This window comes from Ornithorhynchus anatinus, chromosome 4 (assembly GCF_004115215.2).
Source record: "Ornithorhynchus anatinus isolate Pmale09 chromosome 4, mOrnAna1.pri.v4, whole genome shotgun sequence".
Taxonomy (NCBI): domain Eukaryota; kingdom Metazoa; phylum Chordata; class Mammalia; order Monotremata; family Ornithorhynchidae; genus Ornithorhynchus; species Ornithorhynchus anatinus.
This window is the reverse complement of record NC_041731.1, coordinates 34269718-34293033: the sequence shown is the minus strand read 5'-3', so window position 1 is coordinate 34293033 and position 23316 is coordinate 34269718. Positions and strand designations below refer to the sequence as shown.

Here is a 23316-nt window from a genome sequence, read left to right as displayed (position 1 = left end):
CTGTGTGAAGAGCACTGTATCAGTGGTTGCCTATCAACCTCCGCTCCAAACAAAAACTCCTCACTCTAGGCTTCAAGGCTCTCCATCACCTTGCCCCTTCCTACCTCTCCTCCCTTCTCTCTTTCCACCGCCCACCCCGCACGCTCCGCTCCTCCGCCGCCCACCTCCTCGCCGTCCCTCGGTCTCGCCCATCCCGCCGTCCACCCCCGGGCCGCGTCCTCCCGCGGTCCCGGAACGCCCTCCCTCCTCACCTCCGCCAAACTGATTCTCTTCCCCTCTTCAAAACCCTACTTAAAACTCACCTCCTCCAAGAGGCCTTCCCAGACTGAGCTCCCCTTCTCCCTCTACTCCCTCTACTGCTCCCCCTTCACCTCTCCGCAGCTTAACCCTCTTCTCCCCCTCATTTCCCTCTGCTCCTCCCCCTCTCCCTTTCCCTCCCCTCAGCACTGTACTCGTCCGCTCAACTGTATATATTGTCATTACCCTATTTATTTTTTAACGAAATGTACATCGCCTCGATTCTATTTAGTTGCCATTGTTTTTACGAGATGTTCTTCCCCTCGACTCTATTTATCGCCATCGTTCTCGTCTGTCCGCCTCCCCCGATTAGACCGTGAGTCCACCAAAGGGCAGGGACTGTCTCTATCTGTTGCCGACTCGTTCATTCCAAGCGCTTAGTACAGTGCTCTGCACATAGTAAGCGCTCAATAAATACTATTGAATGAATGAATGAATGGGAAGTACAATACAGCAACAAATAGAGACAATCCCTGCCCACATTGGGCTCATCTTTGTTAAATGCTTACTCTGTGCCAAGCATTGTACTAAGTGCTGGGGTAGATACAAACTAATCAGGTTGGACACAGTCCATGTCCCATGTGGGGCTCACAGTCAATCCCTATTTTACAGATGGGAACTGAGGTTATTCACTCAGTCATACCTATTAAGTGTTTACTGTGTGCAAAGCACCATACTAAGCACTTGGGAGAGTACAATAAAACAATAAATGGACACATTCCCTGCCCCCAGTGAGCTTAGGTGACTTGTCCAAGGTCACACAGCAGACAAGTGGCAGAACTGGGATTAGAACATAGATGCTTCTGACTTCCAGGCCCATGCTCTATCCAAAAGGCAATGTTGCTTCCTGGGTTCACGGCCATGACATGCTACAATTCAGCCTATTCTCTTGTGATCCTCCACACTTGGCAGGGATCTTCTAGAGACAGAAACACCTCCCAAAAGGAGCCTGGCCAATAATAGTCCCCGCTCTGGCTACTTACTCAGCACCAACAGCTCATAGTGAAGCCAATCCTCTCCCACTTCATTGGTTGCCTTACAAGTGTATCTCCCAGCGTCTTCTGCTCTGACCATGGGGATCTGCAATACGCGGCCCCCTAAGGGCAACAGAATTGAAGAGACGGGAAGAATAGACTTGAATCAATGATTCTCCCAAGAGAGCACTGGGACAAGAAGGCGGCTTCTTCAAGTGAACACAGAGACAGTGGAATGGAAGGAAACACCTTTTTATTCCTATGAGGTAATTCTTCCCACACACAGCTGCAACAGGATCAGCCCCAGGTGTCACCTAAAAGAGCTGAATTCTCTCACAACACATCTATGAGCCTCCCTGAATATCCTCATTACAGCTCTCTTTCGCTTGAAAACAAAGTCTTGTTACATAAATTCACAGTTTCAACTTTTCTTCAAATACCACTCATTCTCCATGTTCAAGATGGGATTTGCTGATTCACATCTAATAGTGTTAGGAGACGTTTCTGCCTCCCTTCATGCTTCATGCACTGTTCCAAGAGACGTCCGAAGCCACAGCGATTGGAAAGCCAGACTTGAAGATCAGTTCAACGAGAGGGAGAGGGAAAGAGAGAAGGAGAGTGAAAGTGCAGGAAAGGGAGAGGGAGAAAGAGGGAGATAGGGAAAGGGAGAGGGAGAGAGAACAGGAGAGGGAAGAGAGAGGGAAAGGAGGAAAGGGAAGAGTGGACGTGCTTTTCATCCAGTTTGAAATAGGACAATTATGTTCCAGACCCACATGATCCGAAGACTTGATTTTTCTCAGAAAGGAACCCCAGTGTAGAGTAGGGGAGACCAATAGGTTCCCAGAAATCACAACCCTTAAGGTCCAGAAGTCTTTTCTGCACTAAGGATAAGATCGCCACTTCCATACCTTGAAGTATCGAGACCCCCTCGGCGGTGGAGAGGGGCTGCCCGTCTCTGTACCAGGTGAGATTTGGGGGTGGGACAGCACTGGTGTCACAGTACAGGTATGTGGGGCTGTTCTCCACGATCTCCCGGTACTCTGTCACCCCTCCTTGTAGCTCCTCCTCTTGGTAGCGGATCTCAAAAGCGGCAGTGTCTCCCAACCTCTGGAACATGGGGGGCACTGCAAGGAGAAACAAAACCATGTGTTGATGCCATTTTTCTGGGGAAAATGAACCTTAGCTTCTTCGAAGGCCAGCACTTAAGCTTTGGGGAATCCAAGACAGAGTCCTGCTGTCAAGAGTGGCTCTTGGAAATGTTCATTTTCGTTCATTCTTCCTCTCTCTCTTCTCCAACTCTCTCTTTTAAAGGTATTTGATAAGTGTTAACTATGTTCCAGGCACTATACTAAACATCGGGGTAGATAATAATAATAATGATGGCATTTGTTAAAAGCGCTTACAATGTGCAAATCACTGTTCTAAGCACTGGAAATTTTCAAGGGTAATCAGGTTGTCCCACGTGAGGCTCACAGTCTTCATCCCCATTTTAAAGATGAGGTAACTGAGGCACAGAGAAGTTAAGTGACTTGCCCACAGTCACACAGCTGACAAGTGGCAGAGCCGCGATTCGAACCCATGACCTCTGACTCCCAAGCCCGTGCTCTTTCCATTGAGCCACGCAAACAGTGATATTTATTGAGTGTTTACCACATACAGAGCACTATTTAAGCACTTGGGAGAGTACAAGAGAATTAGCAGACATGTTCCCTGCCCATAATGAGCTTACAGTCTAGAGGATAAAAGATATTCAGGGTGGACACAGTCCCTGTTCCACTTAGGGCTCTCACTTTCAATCCCCAAAGATGAAGTAACGGAGGCATGGAGAAGTTAAGGACCTTGTCCAAGGTCACACGGCAGACAAATGGCAGAGCCAGGATTAGAACCCAAGTCCCCTGAATCCAGGCCTGTGCTCTTTCCCTTAGGCCATGCTGTTTCTCACAGACCATGTGCGTCTCTTGCCTGAAGCTCTCCCAGATTAACTTCTCTTGACTGGTTTCTCCCATCCTTTCTATTAGCTCCCTGTAAATTCACTGTGTTTCTGTTATTTGTTTTCATGTTGTACTTTTTACATTCCCTTCACTTCACATCCACTTATGTATATTTTGTCTCCCCGATTTGAGTAGGGACTGTGTCTAAAATGGCCCCTGGGAAGCAGCGTGACTCAGTGGAAAGAGCACGGGCTTGGGAGTCACAGGTCATGGGTTCGAATCCCGGATCTGCCACTTGTCAGCTTTGTGACTGTGGGCAAGTCACGTTCTCTGCACCTCAGTTCCCTCATCTGTAAAATGGGGATTAACTATGAGCCTCGTGTGGAACAATCTGATTACCCTGTATCTACCCCAGTGCTTAGAACAGTGCTCTGCTCATAGTAAGCGCTTAACAAATACCAACATTATTATTAAAACACCTCGAGTCAGTAAATTCAATGTTCTGCACATAGGCGTTATTCAGAGCATAATCTTGACTGGCTGGCTCTTTTCACATTCCCTGCCCACCAGAAGCTTACATTTTAACAGAGAAATCAGACATAAAGCTATTTACACAGCAAAATCAGAATAAACTGAATGTTCAGTTGAAATAGACAAATATACCAAAAGGCCGAGGCTGGGGATACATAGATGCAAAAGTGCAAGAGGCAGCTGACAAGCTGTTTTGTTTGCGTTGGTATTTTTAAATTGTTGCATTTAGCTTGTGTCTGAAAGCTCTTGTGGAGTTCTCCAGCCACCCCACTTTAGCTGGTGACTCTTGAAGGTTGTGATTGCGAATCACAATATAAAGTTAATCTGGTGGGCAGCATCTAAATGGCAAGTGCTCCTTCCTTCGGCTAAATTGTTCCTTTCAGGCATTTGTAAATAATCCAAGTGGCTAAAAAACACTCAGCATCACAGCATGCGGCCCCGTTCTTCTATAAAGTGGAGGTTGGGCTCCTGAAGAGACTTGCACTGCCGAAAACAGCATTTGTAGAACTCACTCGAGTGACAAAACTGTTTCTTCCTCTTTTGACACATAACCCAGCATATCCAGACAGATTTATGGGGGAAGAGCCATTTCCTAACTTCCTAGCCGTTTTCCACTCAAAACACGAAGTAAAAGCCTATGTAATAGAAGGCCATGAGTGCTAACAATTAAGAGATTCTCCAAATAGCAGCAACCCTCTCCATCAAGGGGCAGTTCCCTTTATGGATGGTGATGCTCTTAGTACAGTGCTTTGCACAGAGTAAGTGCTCAATAAATCTAAAAAATACTGCTATTTGCAAATCCCTTAAATATTGTCAGCCAGGAGGCTGGTAGAGTGGCCCAAATTAAGAAGTCCTAAGTCCTTTAAATATCGATTTTGAAAGTACTATTACTAATTATAATTGTGATAGCAGTTATCCTCTTACTGTGTTAAGCACTGTAAATAAATGGTGATATTTGTTAAGCGCTTACTATGTGCAAAGCACTGTTCTAAGCGCTGGTGGATACAAGGAGATCAGGTTGTCCCACGTGGGGCTCACAGTTTCAATCCCCATTTTACAGAAGAGGTAACTGAGGCACAGAGAAGTTAAGTGACTTGCCCAAAAGTCCTGAGGTAGATACTAGATAATCAAGTCCCAGACGCAGCTCACAGTCTAAGTAGAATGGAGAACTGGTTTTGAATCCCCATTCTGCAGATGTGGGAACTGAGGCATTGAGAAGTTAAAAGTGACCCGCCCAGGGCCACACAGCAGGTAATGGATAGAGCCCCTCTGACGCGCAGGCCTATTCTCTTTCCACCCTGCTTCCCAGTACTAGCAAAGAGAGGGCAGGGGGAGGAAGCAAGGTCTGACTTCCTTTTATGCCTCCTCACGACCCTCATGTCCCCTTGCATTCCCATTTCCCATCCCTGGAACAAGCTTTTTAATTATGAAACATGAAATTCCTGCCAAGGGCCACTGCCATCATAGTCATTGTCTGCAAATCGATTGGCAGATGTGTCCGCCGGTAACATCCTGTCTGAGGAAACTAATCAGAAGAAGTGATCTGTCACTGGTCCGTAAAGCAGTACCTTAAACTGGCAGAACACGATCAAGGATGGTCTCCTGGGAACTCATCATTTCACAGTCTTCGAACCTTAGCAAGGCACATCTTTCTTGTACACCCCTGGCTACTGCTGTCACTTACCCAAGAAAACTCCAGAGTCTTTAGAGTGGAGAGGAGAGAAATCCCCCAGGTAAAAAAAACCACCACCAAAACTCAAGGCCTATTAAGAAATGGCCAATATATTCAGATATCCCAGTCCAAAATATATGTTCAGTTCTATTTTCATTTCATCACATGAAAGTGTAAAAGATAACATTTGTAGTATTTTTTCAGACTGAACCCTAATTTTGTAAACTTGATTTGGGAATTTGAAATTGGGTGAAATTCAGTGAAATCCTGAAACTGCACATACCTTAATAAACAAATAATAAACAAAGAGCAGGCTAGTCACTAGTGACTCTACTCACTGTTGGCCCTCCGCTTCTTATGAGCCAGCCAGCTGGCCGGGAGGTCCCAAATCCCATAGTCCCCTTAAGCCAAATCAATCAATCAGTGACATTTAATGAGCACTTACTGTGTACAGAGCACTGTGCACAAAGCCTTATTGAAGGCTTATCTCAGACTAAGCCCCCCTTTCATCTTCTTCCATTCCCTTCTGTATCTCCCTGACTTGATCCCTTTATTCATCCCCCGACCCAGCCCCACACCACTTACGTTCATATCTGTAACATATTTGTATTGATGTCTGTCTCCCCATCTCTAGACTGTAAGCGCGTCGTGGACAGGGAATGTGTCTGTTTATTGTTGTATTGCACTCTCCCAAACAGTACGGTGCTCTGCACACAGTAAGTACTTGATAAATATGATCGAATGAATGAACTGGGAGAGTACAATAAAACAGAGCTGGTAGACAGATTCCCTGAGGGAGGAGAAGGGAAGAGGTTCTGGGCTGCAGCCACTCACCCTGGATGAGGACGTTGAAGTCCTTATCATCTTCTCCGGCCACGTTAGTCGCCACACACAGGTAGCGCCCGGAGTCCGAGACTCGAGTAGGTTGGATCTGGAGAAGCCTCCCGTCGGCCTGGATGCGCAGATGGTCCCCTGCGACCACCAGCTGACCACGAGAGAAGAGAGCAAGGGAAGAAGCCGGCACAGGTAGAGTTAAGCAAGCCAAGCGGCATGGCTTAGTGGATAGAGCATGGGCCTGGGAGTCAGAAGGACCTGGGTTCCAATCCTGGCTCCACCTCATGTCTGCTGTGTGACCTTGGACAAGCCAAGAACCAAAGTCTTCTCTGGGCTTCGGTTACCTCATTCATAAAATGGGGATTAGGAGTGTGAGCCCCATGTGGGCCATGGACTGTGTCCAACCTGATTAGCTTGTATCTACCCCAACTCAGTGCCTGGCACGAAGGAAGTGAACACTATTTTTTTTAAAAAAGAAAAATAGTGGGTCCAGTCTACATAGGCAACTGGAACCAGTCAGGGCAAAATAAACTGGATCCAAATCCAAGCACGTGGTGGTGTCCTCAGTATCATCACTTTGCTTCTCACAGTCAGTTGGATCTGAGAGTTTACATTTTCCTACTGATACTGTGACTTTTTTTAAGGTACTAAATAAGCGCTTACCATGTGCAAGGTACTAAGCTCTGGGGTAGATACAAGGTGATCAGGTTGGACAGAGCCTGTATCCCACATGGAGTTTATGGCCTTACTAATCCCCATTTTACCAATGAGCTAAACTGAGGCATAGAAGTCAAATCTCACTTGGGCAAAGTCACACAGCAGACAAGTGGTAGAGCTGGGGCTAGAACCTAGGTTCTCCTGACTCCCAGGCCCATGCTCTATCCACTAGACCACACTGCTTCTCTATGATCTTCAGATGGATGTGGATACATTTGCTGGGGGTCCCAGTACTTTGTAAGGATTTGGGTTTTGGAATCTACTTGAATTAACTACATCCTTTTCATTTTGACCAACTGAAAAATCATCTCTCCTATGAGCAATCCAGGACTATAATGTGGGCAGGACTCAAATTCCCTGGGTGTTTGCCTAAAGAATCAGAAGGATGACTAGTAAAGATCATTCCCCAAGTGAACCCTGGCCAAGATTTAGAACCTCAAAAACAGGACCACTGCCCAGCTGGGCCCCATGGTGGGAGCCCCATCCCTTTGTCTCCAAGGGAACCAGCCCCAGATTTACCTAAACTCTTCCTGATTCTGAGGTTAGAATTTTCTAACCTACTCACCCACATAGAGAAGCAGCATTGCCTAGTGGAAAGAACATGGGCCTGGGACTCAGAAGGCCTGAGTTCTATTCCCAGCTCCTCCACATCTGCTGTGTGACCTTGGGTGAGTCACTTAATTTCTTTGGACCTCACTTGCCTCATCTGCAAAGTCAGGATTCAATATCTGTTCTCCACTTAAAGGGAGAACTAAGTGCTTAGTAACGGTGTCCTGCACACAGAAAGCACTCAAAAAATACAATTGATTGATACACTGTGAGCCCCATGTGGGACAGGGCCTATAACTGATTTGATCTCCTTGTATCTATCTCAGTGCTCAGAACAGGGCTTGGCACACAATAAGCGCTTAACAAATATCACAATTATTAGTTATGCAGCCCTGAAACAATGGCTTGCCGAGCACGTACAAGGACCAACCAGATTTCTGGCTGCCCATCAGGAGATGGACAGTGCAAAACTATCCCCACAGATGGCATACTGGGAGGTTCAGGTGAATATATATAGGCCAGTGATTTTTTTTTTTTTGTGTGTGTGTGTGTGTAGTATTTGTTAAGCACTAACTACTTGTCAAGCACTATTCTATGTGATGGGGTAGATACAAGCTAATCAGGCTCGACACAGTCCATGTCCCACACATGGGGCTCACAGTCATAATCCCCATTTAACAGAAGAAGTAACTGAGGCACAGAGAAGTTAAGTGACTTGCCCAAGGTCACACAGCAGACAAGTGGTGGAGCCGGAACTAGAACTCAAGTCCTTCTGATGCTCAGGCCTGTGCTCTATCCACTAAGCTTTGCCGCCCCTCCTGTTTTCTTAGCGATTGTTCTTAGTTCACCACTGGCCAAACTCTGAGAGACAATCACCAGTGTGCACTGACCCCATCTGGATTTGGACACCCAGAAATATGAATTTTCCGACTGTGCTCTTGATTCTCCCCCACCCAGTCACCCTCGCTCACCTGCCCATCTTTGTACCAGCTGATGGTGGGTGGGGGCACAGCCCAGGACTCGCATTCCAGGGTCAGGGTGCTGTTGACCTTGGTTCTCACCTCCTTCACGTTAAACTCATCCGAGGGGTCGTCTTTGGAAATCGAAGGGGGGACTAGAAGCCAGAGCGAGACCTTAGAATCAGACCTGGAACTGGCCGGGGGTCACCCATCCCTGTTGTTCTGCAGTAGAGGGGTACGTGCTCTGGGATCAGTGGAACCATATCAAAGCTGGAGCGGGACCACCTCCAAAGTGAAGAGGGAGGGAGTCGCAGACGCAGCCATCCTCAAGACGTCTCAGTTGGGTGACAATCACCCTCCCCTCCTTCAAAGCCTTTTAAAGTCCTATCTCCTTTAAGTGACTAAGCTCTCACCTCTCCAATTTTCTCTCCATTCTGCATCATCCTTGCACTTGGATTTGTCCCCTTTAGTCACCCCACCCTCAGCCCCACAGCACTCATGTAAAAATCCATAATTTATTCATTGATATTAATGCCCATCTCCCCAGTCTAGATGGTAAATTCCTTGTGGACAGGAAACGTGTCTACCAGCTTTGTTGTACTGTTCTCTCACAAACGCTTAAGTACCGTGTTCTTCACACAGTAAGCGCTCAATAAATATGATCGATGGGATTTAGCTCCCACCTACCCTTCCCTGAAAACTTTGAGGGATATAACGGGGAGCTCACCCAGAGGCGAGGATGACAGATTAAGAGGACCTCTGCCAGGCCCTAAAATCTAATATCCTCCAGCTGTGGAAATAACTAAGGAGAGGTTGCTGCCTCAAAAGGGTTTGGAGTTCTGCTCGGCTATTTCCAGGGAACAAGGAATGATTCCAGCCGTGCCTTTCCAGGGGAGTGTGGCCCAAAGGGTGATTCTCATTACGTACTGAGGACTTCTACGTGATAGTTCTTCACGGCCTCTCCAACCTCGTTGGTCACCACGCAGGTGTATCTGCCAGCGTCGTCCTCCTGGGCATTCAGGATTTGGACCCCCCGTGTACCTGGGCAGGGCCAGAGGCAGAGATGTCTCATAGAGTCTAGCGCAGGCCTTGGCTCTCCTTCCCACTAGGCAGTAAGGTCTTTGACCACCTTAGCACTGAATTCTGCAGCCCAGGGAAAATGACCTCTCTAAGATAGGGTGACCTTGGGCCTTGACTAGATGAGCAATGGATGCTAGTTTAAATGATACTCCTGCTCTCTGCTTTAAAGGGACCCTCCCCCCACCCCATGAAGGGGACGGGGGAACTTGAGATTCCCCACTGTGGGCTTCTCCACTGGCATTGCTCCCAAGGGATGCAGTCTTGACAGCAGCTTCCCATTCTGCCCCAGAGAACTAATTAAACTGAGGTGGTTCCTCATATCCCTCCTCATATCCAACAGATGATTACTCTCCCCGCCTTCAGAGCTTTATTGACGGTTCATCTCCTCCAAAAGTCCTTCCCCGACTAAGCCTCCCTTTCCTCTTCTCCCACTCCTTCTGTGTCACCCTGAACTGCTCCCTTTATTCCTCCTCCTCCCAGCCCCACAACACTTATGTCCGTATCTGTCATTTATTTATGTTAATGTCTGTCTCCCCCTTAGACTTTAAGCTCACTGTGGGCAGGGAATGTGTCTGCTTATCGTTATATTGTACTCTCCCAAGTGCTTAGTACAGTGCTCTGCACACAGTAAGCGCTCAATAAATACGAGTGACTGACAGGTCCAAGCATCCAATCTAGCAGGTGGTTCAAGACACGATCTAATGGTAAAGACCAACAACATCAGCACAGAGGGAGGACTCTAAGGCCCTGGAAACCAGAGAGTTGGAGCTGTAAACTTTATACTTTCCTCTGAGCCAACCCACCTCCACATCCCCCCGCTTCCATCTCTGCACCTCGAGGTGTAGGGTCCCAGAGCTGTGAATCCCAAGGTGTTGGGGTCGATAGAGACAGTTACCTGGGAGCAGCTGGACATTGCGAGAAGCCTCGAAAGGAAGCCCGTCCTTCATCCAGGTGATTGTAGGAGAAGGGAAGGCCAGGGCCTCGCAGATCAAAGAGATGGGATTATTGACCGTCACTGTTACTTCCTCATCAGCACTCTCCTCGGTCACCCCCGAAATGATGGGAGCCACTAGGGGACAGGAGTCTTATCAGAGAATAATAATAATAATGATGATAACAAATAAAGGTACTTGTTAAGCACTAACTAGGAGCCAAGCACCCTTCTAAGTGCTGGGGTAGATACAAGGTAATCAGATTGGATACAATCCTTGCCCCACATGGGGTTTACTGTTTAAGTAGGAAGGAATAGGATTTAATCTTCATTTTACAGAGGAGATAACTGACACACAGGAGGTTAAGTGACTTGCCCGAGGTCACACAGCAGACAAGTGGCAGAGCTGGAATAAGAACCCAAGTCCTCTGACTTCCAGGCTCGTGCTCTTTCCACTAAACCATGCTGCTTCTCTGAGAAGGGGAAACACAATTCAGAATCTTCAGGGGGAAAAGTCCTATACCAGACCTGCAATACCTGATGCTAAGGGGCAGAAAGGCCAGAAGGAGCCTTAACAGATGTGCCAGAAAGAGGATAAGCACTGTGAGCCCGTTGTTGGACAGGGATTGTCTCTATCTGTTGCCGAATTGTGCAGTCCAAGTGCTTAGTACAATGCTCTGCACACAGTAAGTGCTCAATAAATACAATTAAATGAATGAACTCATACTGTCTGGCCCAGTGGCCTATGGCACCTTCACCAGGGGTTGCTGCTTGTCTAATTAGTAATAATAATAATAATGGTATTTGTTAAGCGTTTGTTACTATTTGCCAAGCACTTTTCCAACTGCTGGGGTAGATACAAGGTAATCGGGTTGGACACAGTCCCTGTCCCACATGGGGCTCACAGTCTTAATCCCCATTTTACAGATGAGCTAAATGGGGCACAGAAAAGTGAAGCGACTTGCCCAAGGTCACACAGCAGATCAGTGGTGGAGCTGGGATTAGAACCCACATCCTCTGACCCCCAAGCCCTTGCTCTTGCCACTAAGCCACTGCATCTGGATTTCCCTCATGGCTTCTACAGTGACCCATATTTGCTTCCAGGTCCTGCCTTTGCTGTTTCACTGTCCGCCCCTCCCTGTGCTCAGGTGTCAGAGGTACTGTGGGGAGCAGGAACCCCAGAGCAGGGGTGTGTCAGTTGGGAGGGGGAGAGGGGCAGGGACAGAAATTTTGCAGAACCCAGGTGCCCTGGAATTAGGGGGCAGTTTCCAATAGTTAACCCAAAGCTGACACTAGAGACAGTAGGTGTCTTTCTCATTTGCTCCATGAAGACCCTTCCTCTCAAAGTAATAATAAAGAAGAAGAATTTTGGTATTTGTTAAGTGCTTACTATGTGCCAGGCACTGTATTAAGTGCTGGAGTGGATACAAGCAAATCAAGTTGGACACAATCCCTGTCCCACGTGGGGCTTACAGTTTCAATCCCCACTTTATAGATGAGCTAACTGAGGCCCAGAGACTGTAAGCCCGTCAATGGGCAGGGATTGTCTCTATCTGTTGCCGAATTGTACATTCCAAGCGCTTAGTACAGTGCTCTGCACATAGTGAGCACTCAATAAATACTATTGAATGAAGTGACTTGGCCAAGGTCACATAGACAAATAGTGGAGCCGGGAGGGACTAGAACCTTTTTCAAGAGGTTGGATACTCTGGCCCCTTCAGAACACCCAGCTATTAGGGCTTTTCCATGAGTCAATAAATGCGTGGGCTACAAAATCAGTGGTTGGAGGTGGATTCCAAATGAGCCAGACGGACAGTGTCAGAGGAACAGATTCTAGCACTCAGAGTATTTGCTCAGCCAACAGAGGCACTGCTGGATTCTCTGTGCTGGTTCCCTATTTCTTACCCAGGACGCTGAGCTGGTAGTGCTTGGTCCTCTCGGCAATGGAGTTCGAGGCAATGCAGGAGTAGTGGCCCGAGCTGGAGAGGTTGGCTTGATTTATCTGCAGAAAGGATCCATCTGGGGACACAGAGTAGGGGTATCCCTCGGGAAGAAGGCGGCCATCTTTGAACCACGTGATCACTGGTTTGGGATTACCTGGCCAGAGAATAATAATAATAACAATGTTGGTATTTGTTAAGCGCTTACTATGTGCAGAGCACTGTCTAAGCACTGGGGTTGATGCAGGGTAATCAGGTGGTCCCACGTGAGGCTCACAGTTAATCCCCATTTTACAGATGAGGTAAATGAGGCACAGAGAAGTTAAGTCACACAGCTGACAAGTGGCAGACCTGGGATTCGAACCCGTGACCACTGACTCCCAAGCCTGGGCTCTTCCCACTGAGCCATGCTGCTTCTCATAATAATAATAATCATTATATAATAATCATCATCATAATAATAACGGTATTTGTTAAGCGCTTAATATGTACCAAGCACTGTTCTAAGCAAAGAAGCAAGCAGGAGAAAAAGGTGAAATTCTTCAGCTTTGAGTTGCGTTTGCCTCGTAGCCACAGAACTCTCGTACTCTCAGCTCCTGTGCTGGTGCCTCCTAGACCAGTTTCATGGGGCTCAGAACTGGGCACTGGCAACTTTCAGAAGTTGGCAGGTAATCCCAGAAGCAAAATCACAAGTATCAGTAATGGGGGAAAAATAATAACGACTGCATGCTCACTGGGAGCTGGGAATGTGTCTATGGGTTCCTTTGTATTCTCCCAAGCTTCTAGTATAGTGCTCTGCACAAAGTAAGTGCTCAATAAATACCACTGATGACAATGATGATGATGATATTTAATCAGTGTTATGTGCCACGCACTCTGCGAAGCGCTGGTGTGATACAACATGATCCCCTTTCCACCCGGGGCTCACAGTCTAAGAAGGATGGAAAACAGGTATTTCGCCCCAATTTTATCAGTGAGGAACCTGAGGATCAGAATGGGTAGGTGGCTTGCTCCTCCCGTCTCCATGAGCACAGTGATCTCTCACGGAGTACCCCCCTTCCTGCCAAAGAGGCAGGTGAAAGTTATTTGTTCAGCACCGAGGGCCAGACGGGCCGATTCTCCCCGAGGTGAAGGAAGCAGGGACCAGAGGATCTCTGTTCAATTTGAGCTTCCCCCCGGGCCCTCATCGATTATAGCCCTAACCTGAATTATTCTTACCCGTGGCATTGCAGGAGAAGTTGGTAGCTTGGCCCTCAGGGACTCTGAGCACTTCCTCCGCATCCTCGTTGACGATGCTGGGAGGCACTGGGGTTCCAGGAGAGAACAACAACAGCTGGGGCCAGGAAAGCCAGGGTCCTTGGCCTTCCTGGCCAGTCAGATGGGTAACAGATAATATCGTTAAATGCTTACTATGTGTCAAACACTATTCTAAGCCCTTCAGTTGACACGAGATAATCAGGTCCCACGTGGGGCTCACAATATAAGTAGGAGGGAGGACAGGCATTTAATCGCCATTTTTGCAGAGGAGGGAACTAAGGCACAGAGAAGATAAGTGACTTGCCTAAGGTCACACAGCAGACAAGTGGTGGAGCCCGTGGTCTTTCCACTAGACCAGGCTGCTTCTCTAGGTTTACTAGATTATTAATAATAATTACTAGGAGTTATCACTAGGCATTACTAGGAAATCACTAGGTATTATTTCCTAGACATTGTCACAGTGGAGAGGAGGACTGGGATGGGCAGAACAAACCAATTCCAGTTCACCCTCTTGTCTACAGCCAGAGACCATTCTCAGGGCCCCAATTTAAACAGAGTCCTAGGAATTCCAGTTGGCGAGCCTTAGATCTGCCTGGAGCAAAGGTTCAGATCTCTGCAGAAAACTTCCAGGCGGGGCTTCGGGCTGCTGCTTCCTTACCCAGAACGTCCACGCTGAAGTTCTTGCTCACATCTCCGATCTCATTGCTGGCCAGGCACGAATAGAGGCCCTTGTCTTTCTCCTGCACCCGCATCAGCTTCAGAATCCATCCTCCTGGGGAGAGGAGGGGACCCTAATGTGAGTGGCATTGGGGTCTACCTCACTCTCTCGCCCAAAGCTCAACTCAGAAAGTGGCAGAGGATTCAGGCAGCAACCCGACACTTCTCTCCCAAGGCACAGTGCACCAGGGAAGCCATCGAGGAGGGAACTGGGGCCGTTGGATACAACTGGGGGAAATCTCTGCAGCTTAATTTTTGACATCTGTAATCCTCTTCAGATGGAATTTTGACACCGAGAAATGCACGTCTAGAATGTGTATCTGGGTCTGACAGGAAATGTTCTACATCTGAGCATGTGCCTCACCTGACAAGAAGTATGTATTCTCCTCGGGGATGATGGGCAGCTCTCCATGGAACCAGCGCACAGTTGGGGGAGGGACTCCAGTTGCCTCACAGTACAGTGTCAGGGTACTGTGCAGGGCAGCTGTGACATTCTTCAGAGGTTCTGTGTCCCCAGTGAGCTCTGGGGGAACTAGAAACAGGACAAGATATTAATGGAGAAGGCCAGATCTGCCTAGGCCCGCCCTGGTCCCCTCATCCTCTCCACCTCCCAGTACGGCAGTACGGCTATCCCAGGACTCACCCTGCACCAGGAGGTCAAACCTCCTCTCATCCTGTCCAACTGCATTCTCAGCCACACAGACGTAGCGCCCAGCGTGGGACCTCTGCGCCTGCTCCACCAATAGAGTCCGCCCCCCGTCCTCCAGGCGCAGTCCCCGTCCGCTCCGCACGGGCTGGCCATCCTTCTCCCACTTCACCATCGGCGGGGGCCTCCCCGTGGCTTCGCATTCCAGGGAGACAGTGCCGGCCCGTGTCGCGTAGACTCTGGTGAGGGGCTCCCCACCGTTGGTGATCTTGGGAGGAACTGAAAGTGGTGAGGGGAAAAGGGGAGAGGACTCACTTGAGTGTGCCACTTCCTTATCGCACCCACAGTGCTATTCCCGGGAAACAGAGAATCAAGTCCTGCTCTATGCTTCGGCAACGGGAAAGGAACAGGGAGATCTTGGAGAGACCCAGGAAAGAGTCTCCAAAAAGGATTATTTGGCTGGAAATGAAACTCCTAAGGACAGGTTAAAGGCACTGAGGTGATTTAGCTAAGGAAACCATCAAAGAGAAGCAGCATCATCTAGTGGATAGAAAAGGGGCCAGGGAGTCAGAGGGATCTGGGTTTTAATCTCTGCTCTACCACTTGTCTCCTGGGTAACCTTGGGCAAGTCATTTAACTCTTCTGGGTCTCAGTTACCTCATTTGGAAAGTAAAAATTAAGCCTGTGAGCCCCATGTGGGACATGGACTGTGTTCAACCTGACTTAGCTTGAATCTCCCCGAGCACTTAGTACAGTGTCTGGCACATAATAAATGTTTAAATACCATAAAAAAAGACCTGGCATGTATTCAAGTAAGGTAATTTTTGACTGTAAAGGCTTTTACTGAGGAAATCTGGGGAAAATCTCCTTTTCTAGTTCTTTAAAAAAAAAAAAAAGGTTCTGTCCTAATAAAAGGCAGTTATTGGGAAGCAGCATAGTCTAGTGAAAAGATCGAGGCCCTGGCAGTCAGAGGACCTGGGTTCTACTCCCAGCTCTGCTTCTTGCCTGCTGCATGACCTTGGGCAAGTCACTTAACTTCTCTGAGCCTCAGTTTTCTCATTTGTAAAAGGGGATTCAATACCCGTTCCCCCTCTCTTCTGGACCGTGAGCCCCATGTGGGACAGGGACTGGGTCTGACCTGATTAATTTGCACCTACCTCAGCACTTAATACAGCGCTTGGGGCACGGTAAGCGCTTAGCGACTACAACAATTATTATTATTGTGATTGTTATGAAGAGAATTGGACCATGTGAGATGTGAGGGGGTCCCAGCAGGATCCTGTCCCACAGCCCTCCAACCCCGGGCTTTGTGGGACTCTAGGGCAGTGATATGGTAGGATATTGGCAAGTACCAGGACTGCAGGCTCTTTTTCTGTGCCACGGTCGAACCGTTCAGTGTCCCCCGCTCCCTCGGTGCCCGTGGGTTTCCCCTCCAATCCCTGCTCCGACTTACCGTGCACCTCCAGCCTCTGTTCTCTCCTGCTGCTGCCGGCCACGTTACTACACTCACAAGAGTAGTTCCCCTCTTGGGAGATCTGTACCTTCCCCAGGTACAGCAACCTCCCCACAGCAGACAAGGACTCTCTGTTCTCGCCGTCGGAAGGCAGGGGAGCACCTGGAAAGAGCACGGGCCTTAGAGTCAGAGGATCTATGTATATATCTGTGATTCTATTTATCTATTTTGACAGTATTGATGCCTGTCTACTTATTTTGTTGTCTGTCTCCCCCTTCTAGACTGTGAGCCCATTTTGGGGCAGGGACTGTTTCTATCTGTTGCCGAATTGTACTTTCCAAGTGCTTAGTACAGTGCTCTGCACACAGTAAGTGCTCAATAAATATGATTGAATGAATGAATGACACCAGCTCCGCTACTCGTCTGCTATGTGTCCTTGGGCAAGAGACTTCACTTCTCTAAGGCTCAGTTACCTCATCTGTAAAATGGGGATCAAAACCTCTTCCCTTATACTGTGAGCCCCATGTGGGATGGGGCTGTGTCCAACCTGATTATCTTTTATCTATCCCACTGCTTAGAACAGTGCCAGTCACATAGTAAGTGATTAACAAATACGTACTTAGAAAAAAAGAGAGAGGGAAATACAGCTGTCCCCTTTGAGCAACCCACTGGTTTTCCCAAACCTCAGTCTCTCTACATGACTTCTTCTTAGGGTCCCAAGCATCCCCGGGCAGGGTGGATCAATTATTCCCAGGTGTGAAGTGCCAGAGAAGCAAAGCATTTAAGATGTCTGACATTCACAGAGAGTCCCACTGCTAGGATGCTCATGGACCCAGAAAGCCCCATTATGAATAATAACGTTCATGAGTCTACGAAACCCAGTCAGCTGCCAGTTAAGTCAACAGTCAACAGCTTCCCTTCTCCATCTCCCACATAATAATAATGGTATTTATTAAGCACTTACCTCATGCCAACCACTGTTCTAAGCTCTGTGGTAGATCAAGACAAGGTAATCAGATTGTCCCACATGGGGCTCACAGTCTTCATCCCCATTTTACAGATGAGGTAACTGAGGCACAGAGAGGTTAAGTGACTTGCCCAGAGTCACACAGCTGACAAGTGGCGGAGTCGGGATTAGAACCCATGACCTCTGACTCCCAAGCCCGGGCTCTTTCCACTAAGCCACGCTGCTTCTGGAGAGGAGCAGAGGACCACAGAGGATTACAGTAGGCTATAAGTGTGTATTGGTATGTAGATTCTTCGGGTATTTACACTTAAATCAATCAATCATTTATTGAGCGCTTACTATGTGCAGAGAACGGCACTAAGCGCTTGGGAGAGTACAAGACAACAGAGCCGGTAGGCACATTCCCTGCCTATAATGAGCTTACAGTCTAGTGGGGGAGTGTAAAACATTAGTGTAAATAAATTACAAATCTGAATTGCTATGGGGCTGAGGGAGGGGTGAATAAAGGGAGCAAATCCAAGTTCAAGGGTGATGCAGAAGGGAGTGGGAGAAGAGGAAATGAGGGCTTAGTTGGGGAGGGCCTCTTGGAGGTTATGTACTTTCAATAAAACTTTGAAGGTCGAGTGATTATCTGTCAGAAATGAAAAAATCATCTTAATACCTTCGCAAAGGTAGAAGGAGAGAAATAAAAATAGACTGAAGCAGAAAGACTCTGTGCTCTGTCTAAAAGACAAAAATATGAGTTCAGTAAATATAAATTGGGCACTACAGGCTTAAAATGAGGCAAAAACATAGTCCAAGCCCTCAAGGAGGAGAACCAAGGAAAAAGGGTGATTACAATAAACACTTCATGACATCTAAGAAGGACTTCCTTGAATAAACCCTCTTTTCCCTTACTCCATTTCCTATCTGTGCCACCCATGCACTATGATCTGTGACTTTTGGGCATCTGGTATTTGCTCCACCCTCAGCTCCACAGAATTTACATACATATCTATGAAATATATATTATAAATTATTTATATTGTCTGTCTCCCCCCCCCCCAAAGATTGTAAGCTTATTGTGGGCAGGGAACTTGTCTATAAACTGTTGTATTGTGCTCTTCTAAGCACTTAGTAGAGTGCTCTACACGTAATAAGTTCTCAGTAAATGTCACATATCTACACTGAAAAAATTTAACTGGACTGTACCCATAAGGGCACACAAACACTATAATCAAGATCAGGGCAATTTTGTAGATTTTTTAAGTGGATTGGAGTCAAGTTCTGACCACCTGGGATGGGTTTCGGTAAGGAGAGGAGTTTTCGGACGGAAGACGGAAATGAGACTACAGAATGTTCTAACACATTTGCAAGCAGGCATAACTTCAAGTGCCACCCTCACCTCCTTTTCCCTTTCCCCGCCACCAGGATTACCATGCAACCTAGAAGAAGGGGGAAGAGCCACGGATGAGGGAGGGAAAGGAAGGGAGAGAAAGCAGCTTAGAGTACTGGCAGAACCATCCTCCAAACTCTGCAGAGTAAATCCAAGGCAGGAAGTTCCTACCGTCCTTTTTCCAGGTGATTCTGGGAAAGGGGATCCCCCTGCATTCACAGGTCAGGCTGGCAGGATGTCCTTCGGTCACAGATAGGACGCGGGGCTCCCGAGAGGAGAAATACGGAGGAACTGAGCGAAGCAGAGAGAAGATGCTGACCGGAGGGTGACGGGGGAAGAGTTGTGACACACAATCTGATCCCCCATGAGAATTCTGTTACCTTAATTACCCAAGAGGCAGGTGTAATCCATCCTCGGCATATTTGGGGAATTGAGTGGGGTGGTCTGAGATCCACACATGATCTTTAACCCCCGCCCATACTCCATTGGCTCCCTAATGGCCCTTACCCAAGACGTTGAGGTTGTAGTGCTTCTCTGAGCGACCGGCCTTGTTCAACGCCTCGCAGGTGTACCTTCCCACATCCTGTATCTTAGCTTGCTTCACCTGGGCAGTTGATAAAGCCAGAGCATAATTAGATGGTTCTTCTTCCCCTGAAAACCCTGCCAGTTGACAACACCCAGGGCCACCACTGCTAGATTCAGAGGGCTCTCGGCCGAACCCACCATGTGAGAGGGAGAGGGGACAAATGACAACCGATTTCCTGATTCATTTGTATCTACCCCAGCTCGTAGAACAGTGCTTGGCACAGAGTAAGCACTTAACAAGTACCAGAACAATAACGATTAGTAGTAGTAGGAACCTTGGGCACTGACAGAAATGGTTTGCCGATTGATCTCATTTCTGCACTTTTTCAGAGGGTGAACAGCTATCGGGGAGCTAATTTGCCCTTGAATGATGATATCGTCTACCTACGTAAACTCTAGTGGGCAGGCACCATTTCCGTTGGCCAGACAAAGAGCTGGCCCGGAACCACGCGTGAGTGGATGCCTGGGAACTTTCATCCTTAGGCCACTGAGGCCCCTCACCTGGAGAAGGGCCCCGTCTGCCAACAGATGGACGCCAGGTCTGGGTACAAAGGGACGTCCATCCTTCAGCCAGCTCAACACCGGAGGGGGGACGGCATGACTCTGGCATTCCAGAGTCACCGACTGGTTGACCACCACCGACACATTCCGCTCTTCTCCCAGAATACTTGGGGGCACTGGAAGCAACATGACAGGCAGGTCATAGCCCCAGAGCTAATATCTTCCACTGGGCAAGTCTCCAAGTCTCTAGCAGAGAGTCGGACTAATTCAGAACCGGCGCTCATCTCATAATTCTGCGGTCCAGTCAATCAGTAATATTTCTTGAGTGCCTACGATGACAAGCTTTATATTGAATATTTGGGAGGGTACAATAAAGTGCAGTAAAATATTGGGACCGTAAAATAAAGATCACCGCCCTCAAGGAGCTGACAGTCTAGCAAAGGAGACAGACCCCCAAAATAATTTCCAGATAAGAGGAAAAAGAGAAACGTGAAAGATATTTAAGATGATTGGGTTCAACACTTTTTAGGTGGATGGGAAATGCTGAAGTAACAGTTGAGAGGACAGAACCTGAGGAATTTAGAGATTTATTACAGTCCTCTAGACTGTAATTTAGAGAGTCTAGAGATTATAGTCCTCTGGACTATAAATTTGTTATGGGCCAGAAATGTGTCTGTCAGTTTTGTTGTGTTATACTCTCCCAGCCTCTTAGTTCAGTGTACGGCACAAAGTAAGCACTCAGATGCCATCGATGAACCAGAGGAGGTTTTTTGGAGATGAGAGTTCAGAAGAGTTAGGAAAAATTGGGAAAACAGTAGTCTGTTGGATTTGAAGTGGGAGGGGGCTCCAAGAAAAGGGAAGAGTGGGAGCAAGAGGTCATCAGTGGGAGAGAAAGGAATGAAGCAAAATGAGCTGATTATCTTGAGAAGAATGAAGAGCATAAGCTGGGGAGGGATGGGAGAAGAGAGTGGAAAAGTAACGGAGATTGCTGATGGAATGCCCGAGAGTCAGCTGACAGGAGTTTACTTGATGTGAAGGGAACCAGTGGTGGTCTGGGCATTCACTGCCCTACCTGTCAGCCCTGCGAAGATTGTCTGTTACTCACAGTGCACCTGAAGGGCAAGGTCCCGCCTATCCTCTCCCACGGCGCTCACGGCCACACAGGAGTACGTCCCCGAATCCGATACCCGGGCGCTGGCCAGAGTGAGGACCCGGCCACCGGGGAAGATCTGTCCTCGGAGCCAGAGAGAGATCTCAGAAATGGCTGCCTCTGCAGGCCAACCCCAACTCCTTCTCTGACTCACACAGGGCAGAGGGTGAGTTGTGACAGTGCCCTGGGCAAGGGAGGGAGCCAAGACCCCCAGAGCACTCGGCCTCAGGAACAGCAGGTGTGGTCAGTTTGATCAATCATCTTCTCTCCCACTCCAAACTCCACATCTCTCCCTCCCCGGGCACCTACCCTCCCGCTCACCCCACCACCCAGCAAGCAGCAACCCTGATCCTAAGACCGTGACACGGAAAGACCCTAGGCTCCCGGATTTCCCATTTTTTCTGCCCCACTCCCCAAGTCTCCGCAGTGGGGATGGGAAGCCCATGGTTCCCACTGGGCCCATCCCAGAATGCTCTGCCTCCCGCTGAGAGAGCTGGGCCCAGACATCTGTGCACCCCAAACCGGTCACACTCACCTGGAGGCCTGAGGTCCCACTGCTGGACACAGGGTTGCCATCTTTCAGCCACAGCAAAGTAGGGGTGGGGATCCCGGAAGCGTTACACACCAGCCTCACTGGCTCGCTCACCACCACGGGGCCCGGGAGGCTGGGAGCCAGCGTGATGCGGGGAGGCACTGTCAGGGGATATGCCACCTTTCACTGTAGGTAAGCTTAGGCAGAGACACCAAATGCATCTTGCAAGCACCAATTCATTTCTCAAGGATGACCCTCAGCGCCAAAGATCAAACCAGGCAGGACCAGTTTACTCCTGGACTTAGATGGACCCTGGTACTGCTTCTGCTCCAACCCAGCTCAGGGACCTTCCTGGCATCTTGGGGCCATGGAGTTTGGGAGTGATGAGGGAGCCCGTGATCATTTTCTGGATGGCAGAGCAGGCTACCCAAGGCCCATCTCCTCCAGCCAGTAACTCACCATTGACCCGCAGGCTGAACTGCAGCTCGCTGGTGCCAGCCACGTTAGATGCCACACAGCGGTAGCTGCCCGCGTCAGAGAGTTGGGTCCGCTCGATGCGCAGGACGCGCCCGCCCCCGGACACGGTCACTCCGGGCCTGGAGGGGGCCAGCTGGCGGCGCCCCTTGAACCAGGATACTTCTGAATAAGGAGAGACAGGGGCTCCTGGTCAGCTGAAGACCAGAAGGATACTGAACCCTTGGGGGTGCGGAGTATGTGACTGCTTGAATGGGGGTTCATTCAATTAATCCAGGAAAGCAAGAGGTCCCCCAGGGGCAGCACCTGGGATCAGTAGGTGATGAGGGTGTGGGAGGGCCTGGGTGCCCAGAGGGGTCCTGCCACAAAATCATAATAATAGTAGTATTTGTTAAGCATGCTTACTTTGTGCCCAATGCTGGGGTAGATACAAGATCATAAGGTTAGATACAGTACCTGGTGATACCTCCCTCCATTATGCATGCCATTTTCTGACCACATTCCCGCCTCTCTGACTTGGAACCTTCTTCTCTCATTCCCCTGCCCCATCCCTTAACCCTCTGCAGACAGAAGGAGGGAGAGAGTCCTTTTTCTGGACCTCAAGCTCTAAGAATGGTGACCAGGAAGATCCATCCAACCAGTTGGTCGTAGGCAGCCATTGGGGGATTGTGGGGAAGGGTGGTTGGCAGTGCAATGATTCCTCCCCCCATCTCTGCCCAGCTCAGATACATCATTTCCAGTTGGGACCCCGTTCCCAGGCTCTAGCTCATTCCGCCTGGAGGGATGGGAGTGGGAGGATCAGGCAGGGACTCCTCCTGGGATCTGTCTGTGATGTGAGTGAATCCTGGGGATGGTTAGGGGCTGGAGGGAGGAAAGGGAGGAGGGAGGGAGGGGGAACATACTGGGAGGTGGGACCCCGGAAGCCAGGCACTCCAGGGCTGCAGTGGTGTTCTCCAGGACAGCTTTCTTCACTTGGCCAGGCTCAATGTTGGGTGGCACTGGGGAGAGATGGCGTTAGGATCTCTCTCTAAGACGTCCGAGCCCGGCCCTTCAGACCTCATAATCCCTATCCTCCCCTTCCCTCCCCACCCCTCTCCCCAATTTGTCCCCACCCCAGGGTACCGCCTCAGCCTGCTCCCATTTCCTGTGTGCTCCCCGATGCACTGACTGGCACTGGACACACTCAGCCCAAAGCTCTGTCGGACCCCTCCTCCCCCCCCCACCCGACACTCTTCGTCCATCTC

At 48.9% G+C, this 23316-nt stretch overlaps 1 protein-coding gene across 1 annotated transcript in view; it reads right to left on the bottom strand.

Moving 5' to 3' along the window:
- Positions 1–23316, bottom strand: part of HMCN2 (hemicentin 2) — a 138387-nt gene that overhangs the window by 45425 nt on the left and 69646 nt on the right. Inside the window, exons 37-55 of the mRNA XM_039911770.1 lie at positions 22975–23070; positions 22058–22237; positions 21602–21759; positions 21022–21145; positions 19917–20092; positions 19338–19434; positions 19002–19121; positions 16489–16650; positions 15033–15314; positions 14754–14921; positions 14331–14444; positions 13634–13720; positions 12381–12572; positions 10440–10613; positions 9392–9505; positions 8477–8619; positions 6240–6390; positions 2180–2395; positions 1281–1394 (exon numbers count right to left, since the gene is read on the bottom strand). Coding sequence (XP_039767704.1) covers positions 1281–1394; positions 2180–2395; positions 6240–6390; positions 8477–8619; positions 9392–9505; positions 10440–10613; positions 12381–12572; positions 13634–13720; positions 14331–14444; positions 14754–14921; positions 15033–15314; positions 16489–16650; positions 19002–19121; positions 19338–19434; positions 19917–20092; positions 21022–21145; positions 21602–21759; positions 22058–22237; positions 22975–23070 — 2868 coding nt within the window. The remainder of the gene's footprint in view (positions 1–1280; positions 1395–2179; positions 2396–6239; positions 6391–8476; positions 8620–9391; positions 9506–10439; positions 10614–12380; positions 12573–13633; positions 13721–14330; positions 14445–14753; positions 14922–15032; positions 15315–16488; positions 16651–19001; positions 19122–19337; positions 19435–19916; positions 20093–21021; positions 21146–21601; positions 21760–22057; positions 22238–22974; positions 23071–23316) is intronic.